This window comes from Coregonus lavaretus (genome assembly GCF_964263955.1).
Source record: "Coregonus lavaretus genome assembly, chromosome: 31".
NCBI classification, from domain to species: Eukaryota; Metazoa; Chordata; class Actinopteri; order Salmoniformes; family Salmonidae; genus Coregonus; species Coregonus lavaretus.
The window spans coordinates 18,710,883-18,718,289 of record NC_140018.1 but is presented as its reverse complement, the minus strand read 5'-3'; the positions used below and the strand labels follow the sequence as shown (position 1 = coordinate 18,718,289).

At 43.1% G+C, this 7,407-nt stretch overlaps 1 protein-coding gene across 2 annotated transcripts; it reads right to left on the bottom strand.

Moving 5' to 3' along the window:
• Window positions 1–1,007: 1,007 nt before the first annotated feature.
• On the bottom strand, window positions 1,008–4,817 carry LOC311107137 (uncharacterized protein). Of its 2 annotated transcripts, none has more exons than XM_084149636.1 (9): window positions 4,742–4,817; window positions 4,240–4,274; window positions 2,364–2,502; window positions 2,244–2,273; window positions 2,067–2,169; window positions 1,741–1,855; window positions 1,551–1,612; window positions 1,341–1,415; window positions 1,008–1,234 (listed from the first exon to the last, which is right to left on the bottom strand). In XM_084149636.1, exons 2-9 carry the CDS (start codon window positions 4,268–4,270, stop codon window positions 1,103–1,105), a joined length of 687 nt encoding a protein of 228 aa, XP_084005762.1. In that variant the 5' UTR covers window positions 4,271–4,274; window positions 4,742–4,817; the 3' UTR covers window positions 1,008–1,102. The 2 variants fall into 2 exon arrangements, with proteins under 2 accessions (XP_084005762.1, XP_084005763.1); XM_084149637.1 differs by having other exon boundaries at window positions 4,704–4,785.
• Between the last annotated feature and the right edge of the window lie 2,590 nt (window positions 4,818–7,407).

Genomic DNA, 7,407 nt, shown 5'->3' with positions numbered 1-7,407 from the left:
ACGGCAACTCCACCGCCCGCAACTCTATAGAGGGTGGTACGCTCAGCCGAATGCACCATCATTGGGTGCTCACTGCCTGCCCTCCAGGATACCTACATTACACCAAGTGTCGCAGAAAGGCCAAGAAGATCATCAAGGACCTGTCACCCGAGCCACGGTCTGTTCTCCCCGCATCCATCACTCAGACGCGGGCAGTATCATGGCAACAACTGTCACTGGCCAATAGCCTCTACCTCCAGACCATCAGGCTGCTGAATCGTCACTAGGCAGCTACCTGCTTCCCCTACGGCTATTCTACGAACATGTACCCTGCCCCCCACCCCCAATGGAAATGTATCATTGTTACAGCTGTAAGTCTGTATATTATTCTTTAATTCACTTCTCCCCTGCTGCTCTCCCGATGGACATTGTACACGCCCAATGGACATTTATCATCGCTAGTTGGAAATGTGTATATATTAGCACTAATTTATGTTACCTGCACTGTTGGAGCATAAGATTTCACTGTACACTGCGATTATATGTGCGACCCTGTGAATGTGACTAATCCTTTTTAACAGTAGCTACATGTACACATGGCTACAAATGCCCAATGGCAAGCTAGGCTAACAAGGTAATCTAGTTGCAGCCAGTATGTTGCCAGTTATGCAGTCATTCAACACAGGTATTTAGGATACAAAATAAAGCATGTAGCTATGGTTTCTTACTTCAGTCTATCCCGACAAAAACGGGTTCTTTGGTGAGTGTAGTCAATCTGCGAGCAGTGTGTGTAGAGTTGCGTCTAACTTCCGGTAGGCGGCTTTTATTTAATGAATTTCAAAATAAACGTTTTTTTTTTTTTTTTACGACAACGGACCTGAATTACCAAATGAGATAAATTGCAAAGTTTAATATACATTAATGAAATCAATATATGTGTCAGATTGAATGAATTGTTTCTTCAAGCTAAATAACTTAAAATGTGCAGTCTTCCAGATAAATAAAATATGACAGTGAAAACAACTTTCAGTTTGCGAGTTTAATTACCAAAATTAAGTTAGTCGAAAGACTCAATGTTTATTTATACTTACATTAAAAGCAAGCACACACACACACACAGTATCTACTCCAATAATAGCTGCTCTGCTTCCTCAAGAGCCTTCTCCATTTCTTCAACTTCCAAGGAGAAATTCTCCCTCTCCTGCACCAGATGCTCCCGAGAATCGGTGAGAGCCTTCATGATCTTTTGAACTTCCTGGAAATTAACAAACAAGTAGCATTGCAAACGAGCTCTAGATAGAACAGACTGGCATACAGGATTACCGGTAACTCTGCTTTCATGTCAAACATATGGAACTTACTGTTAGTTGTGCACTTTGTTCTGTTGCCATGTCACCAAATGTCTGCAGTTCACGCAACAGATCTTGGGATACGTTCTGCATTGTTGGAGAGCAATTTGAAAGACATCACTAAATACAATTACAACGCCAGATTCCTGCAAACAAGGACCTGAGTAACATTTGAGTCTAAGACTGGAGTTCAACAATATGGCTAACAAAACAAGTCCTTACCACCACCTCTCTTTGTTTATCCTCATTTTGCTGTGCAGTTTCTCCAATTTTCTCTCCCAAAACTGAGAAATAAAGTCAGAAGAAAAAAAGATTAAAGCAATCTTTAGAAAGCTCACCAAACGATCCAAATAAACACTCTGAACCTGTGTAACTTGTAGCTGTGAACCAATTCCTGTCATCGAATGATTACCTGGATCAATATTTCCAGCGACTAGTAGCGCATGGCAGTCCTTCAGTCGTTTCTGGATGTCTGCATTGGTTCCTTGGAGGTCACTGTATCGTTGCTCCAGCTGGGCAACTTTTTGCTGCAAAATTAAAAAGAATTGTGTTGTTTACAAACTAACACAGACTACAGGGAAAGAGTGCACAAGATAGGCCTGAACCAAACAGAGAGAACATTGACTCTTCTCCTTCCTAAGACGTTCCATTCAACAGCCCACAGAAAAACCCTAGTGCATTATGTTCACATATAGCCTACATTTGGAAAGTAGCTAATGATCCCTTTAACAAACTTACCTGTCTTTCTGTAAGGTTTTTCTGCAGTTCCTCATTGGCTTCCACTAAAAGTTGATTCTGGCCCTTGAGTTCTGACTGCTGCTGTCCATATCTGGTGGAAGGGCTATCAAAACAGAATGCTATGAGAATGTAATTTTCTAATGTATTTCTCCCAACTTATAAAAAGGGACATCTTACCCTTTATGCACTTTAGCTACAACATACTTTCTGAAAATAAAATAAAAAGGTAGTTAGTCTTTACATCTTGCCTATACATAGCCTTCGTTATCTTCCCATTGTAAATTTAAAGTTAGTCACCTTGGTACGTTCTCATTGAGAGGCTTGAGAATAACAGTTTTTGGAAAGAAATTGAAGTCTGGCGGTACAGCTGTCTCTTTGAAATCGTATTTTTTGGCCGCCCTCTTCATTTCTGCAGCACTGCCAGCAGGTCGCACACCTGAAATTGATAAAGAACAAAATGCCAAATGAAGATGATCCAAGTAGCCTGGAGACAGATTATGAATTTCATTGCATTCAACATGGGCCATAAATTAGCATTTGGCTCAGGAAAGATTCAGCTCAAGACCTCTACAAGCCAGAATGTTGACTAAAATGATATTTTAACTTACTTTACCGGTTGTCCTTGCAATTGGTCCTTTTGCAAGTAGGAATGGAAGACAATATATCCACAGGAACGTATAATTAAAAACAACTTAACCATGTAAACACGTCTACGACAGCCTATAGGGAGGAGGTCAGAGATCTGGCCGTGTGGTGCCAGGACAACAACCTCTCCCTCAACGTGACCAAGACAAAGGAGATGATTGTGGACTACAGGAAAAAAAAGAGGACTGAGCACGCCCCCATTCTCATCGACGGGGCTGTAGTGGAACAGGTTGAGAGCTTCAAGTTCCTTGGTGTCCACATCACCAACGAACTATCATGGTCCAAACACACCAAGACAGTCGTGAAGAGGGCACGACAAAGCCTATTCCCCCTCAGGAGACTAAAAAGATTTGGCATGGGTCCTCAGATCCTCAAAAAATTCTACAGCTGCACCATCGAGAGCATCCTGACTGGTTGCATCACCGCCTGGTATGGCAACTGCTTGGCCTCTGACCGCAAGGCACTACAGAGGGTAGTGCGTACGGCCCAGTACATCACTGGGGCAAAGCTCCCTGCCATCCAGGACCTCTATACCAGGCGGTGTCAGAGGAAGGCCCTCAAAATTGTCAAAGACTCCAGCCACCCTAGTCATAGACTGTTCTCTCTGCTACCGCACGGCAAGCGGTACCGGAGTGCCAAGTCTAGGTCCAAAAGACTTCTCAACAGCTTCTACCCCCAAGCCATAAGACTCCTGAACAGCTAATCATGGCTACCCGGACTATTTGCACTGCCCCCCCACCCCATCCTTTTTACGCTGCTGCTACTCTGTTAAGTATTTATGCATAGTCACTTTAACTCTACCCACATGTACATATTACCTCAACTACCTCAACTAGCCGGTGCCCCCGCACATTGACTATGCAACGGTACCCCCCTGTATATATAGCCTCCCTACTGTCACTTTATTTTACTGTATATATAGCCTCCCTACTGTCACTTTATTTTACTTCTGCTCTTTTTTTCTCAACACTTTTTTGTTGTTGTTTTATTCTTACTTTTTTGTTTAAAATAAATGCACTGTTGGTTAAGGGCTGTAAGTAAGCATTTCACTGTAATGTCTGCACCTGTTGTATTCGGCGCATGTGACCAATAAAATTTGATTTGATTTGATTTGACTGTGGCAAGTTTCATTTTATGTGCAGGCTTCAGGTTATAGAAAACAGAATGCACTACCAGAGCCTTGAAACCGTTATTTAATTATACTTTCATGTGGATATGTCTCACATTCCTATCTGCAAAAGGACAAACTGCACCGACAACCTGTAAAGTTAAAATATAATTTTATGTAACATGGCTTGTAGTTGTGAGAGGAATTGTCCTGAGCCAAATATTTATTTCTGTTAGACCTAGAATTCAATGAAATTCAATGTCGGGTTTCCAGGCTATGAGCCAACATGTTTACTAGTTGCATTTTTGTTGAATCACAAAACAAACACCGAAAATACTGCGATCCAGGAGGCTTGAGGTGGAGGCGAGTTGTGTGAATGACAATGTAGAGAAGTAAAGGAAAATATTAACTTAAACTTACTCTGTCCGCATCTAGGAATTTTCGATGCCATCAAACTGTTGTAACGAAAAAAGGCAACTTTCAGCAATAAATATATCTAGCCAACAGCTGGCTAGTGACTGGCTATAAAATCCAGAATATACTTTTTCACGCCCCTTCAATACAGTTACGACCAGAAGTGACGTTTTCATAACAGGTTAGGAGAACTTAAGCAGCAGGTTAGAAGAACTAACGTAGCAAGTTAGGATAAATAGGTTAAGGTTTGGAAAAGGGTTAGCGAAAATGCTCTCCTAACCTTCTATGAAAATCACTTCCGGTCGTAGCTGTATGTAAGTGGCATGAAAAGAGTGTGTCCCAGCTCCAGAATTGTCAGCAGGGAGAGAAGTAGCTATTAACTCTAATTTACACCTCCACCGAATAAAACACTGAATGGGTAATATTCGGACATAGCTGATTAATGTAGCAATAAAACAAAGCTTCCTTACCGTATATTGTACTTAATGATGAAAACGGAGAAACTTACTTTAGAAAGCGCCCGTTCTTTTATAATTTAGCTAGCTCAAGAACGCGCCCGACGATTTGAAAATGTTGGCAACGTCACTTCCGTAATACTGTAGATGAACACGGGAAATTACGTAGATGCCTTTCTGGAAGGGGGAGAGGTCGGCGAGAAGCTAAGGAAGAGATGTGCGGTGTGTAACGATTTGCAAATCTGGAGACGGCAGATTTCCCTCATTAAAATGCAAATCAATTTATTATATTTTTGACATGTGTTTTTCTGGATTTTTTGTTGTTATTCTGTCTCTCACTGTTCAAATAAACCTACCATTAAAATTATAGACTGATCATGTCTTTGTCAGTGGGCAAACGTACAAAATAAGCAGGGGATCAAATACTTTTTTCCCTCACTGTATCTACCTCCATCAATCCAGTATCCCTGCACATGTAAATATGGTATTGGAACTGACTTTAAATATTTCCTGTATATAGTATGCTTACTTAGGAACTTTAAAATGATATCTAAATCTAAATGAAAATTATACAAATCTAAAAGTAAATTATATTGCCAACTATGGAAAACCAGCCACGTCGCCGACACCAACGTCTCGCTTCCAGACAAGCTAAACACCTTCTTCGCCCGCGTTGAGGATAACACAGTGCCACCGACGAGGTCCACTACCAAGGACTGTGGCCTCTCCTTCTCTGTGGCTGACGTGAGTAAGACATTTAAGCATGTTAACCCCTGCAAGGCTGCCGGCCCAGATGGCATCCCTAGCCGCGTCCTCAGAGCTTGCACAGACCAGCTGGCTGGTGTGTTTACGGACATATTCAATCTCTCCCTTTCCCAGTCTGCTGTTCCCACATGCTTCAAGGTGGCCACCATTGTTCCTGTACCCAAGAAAGAAAAGGTAACTGAACTAAATGACTATCGCCCCGTAGCACTCACCTCTGTCATCATGAAGTGCTTTGAGAGACTAGTCAAGGATCATATCAGCTCTACCTTACCTGTCACCCTAGACCCACTTCAATTTGCTTACCGCCCCAATAGATCCACAGACGATGCAATCGCCATCACACTGCACACTGCCCTATCCCATCTGGACAAGAGGAATACCTATGTAAGAATGCTGTTCATTGACTATAGCTCAGCATTCAACACCATAGTACCCTCCAATCTCATCATTAAGCTCGAGGCCCTGGGTCTGAACCCCGCCCTGTGCAACTGGGTCCTGGACTTCCTGACGGGCCGCCCCCAGGTGGTGAAGGTAGGAAACAACATCTCCACTTCGCTGATCCTCAACACTTGGGCCCCACAAGGGTGGATGCTCAGCCCCCTCCTGTACTCCCTGTTCACCCATGACTGCGTGGACAAGCACACCTCCAACTCAATCATCAAGTTTGCAGACGACACAACAGTAGTAGGCTTGATTACCAACAATGACGAGACCGCCTACAGGAAGGAGGTGAGGGCTCTGGGAGTGTGGTGCCAGGAAAATAACCTCTCACTCAACGTCAACAAAACAAAGGAGATGATCGTTGACTTCAGGAAACAGCAGTAGGTGCACCCCGCAGAGGGTGCACCCCCCTATCCACATCGACAGGACCGCAGTGGAGAAGGTGGAAAGCTTCAAGTTCCTTGGCGTACACATCACTGACAAACTGAAATGGTCCACCCACGCAGACAGTGTGGTGAAGAAGGCGCAACAGAGCCTCTTCAACCTCAGGAGGCTGAAGAAATTTGGCTTGGCACCTAAAACCCTCACAAACTTTTACAGATGCACAATTGAGATCATCCTGTCGGGCTGTATCACTGCCTGGTACGGCAACTGCACCGCCCGCAACTGCAGGGCTCAACAGAGTGTGGTGTGGTCTGCCGAACGCATTACCGGGGGCAAACTACCCGCCCTCCAAGACACCTACAGCACCCGATGTCACAGGAAGGCCAAAAAGATCATCAAGGACATCAACCACCTGAGCCACTGCCTGTTCACCCCGCTATCATCCAGAAGGAGGTGCAGGTACAGGTGCATCAAAGCTGGGACCGAGAGAATGAAAAACAGCTTCTATCTCAAGGCCATCAGACTGTTAAATAGCCATCACTAGCACATTAGAGGCTGCTGCTGCCTATTGAAATCACTGGCCACTTTAAGAAATGGAACACTAGTCACTTTAATAATGTTTATATTTCTTGCACTACTCATCTCATATGTATATACTGTATTCTATTCTAAAATATTCTACTGTATCTTAGTCCATGCCGCTCTGTCATTGCTTGTCCATATACAGTGGGGAGAACAAGTATTTGATACACTGCCGATTTTGCAGGTTTTCCTACTTACAAAGCATGTAGAGGTCTGTAATTTTTTATCATAGGTACACTTCAACTGTGAGAGACGGAATTTAAAACAAAAATCCAGAAAATCACATTGTATGATTTTTAAGTAATTAATTTGCATTTTATTGCATAACATAAGTATTTGATACATCAGAAAAGCAGAACTTAATATTTGGTACAGAAACCTTTGTTTGCAATTACAGAGATCATACGTTTCCTGTAGGTCTTGACCAGGTTTGCACACACTGCAGCAGGGATTTTGGTCCACTCCTCCATACAGACCTTCTCCAGATCCTTCAGGTTTCGGGGCTGTCGCTGGGCAATACGGACTTTCAGCTCCCTCCAAAGATTTT

Bases quoted from the DNA above. Each gene is read 5' to 3' on its own strand.
- LOC311107137 (XM_084149636.1), bottom strand. From the start codon at position 4,270: ATGGCATCGAAAATTCCTAGATGCGGACAGA. The intron at 2,274-2,363 runs GTGACTAACTTT...TTTTATTTTCAG, and splicing joins CTCAATGAGAACGTACCAAG to AAAGTATGTTGTAGCTAAAG. The intron at 1,856-2,066 runs GTAAGTTTGTTA...TTAATTTTGCAG, and splicing joins AAAACCTTACAGAAAGACAG to CAAAAAGTTGCCCAGCTGGA.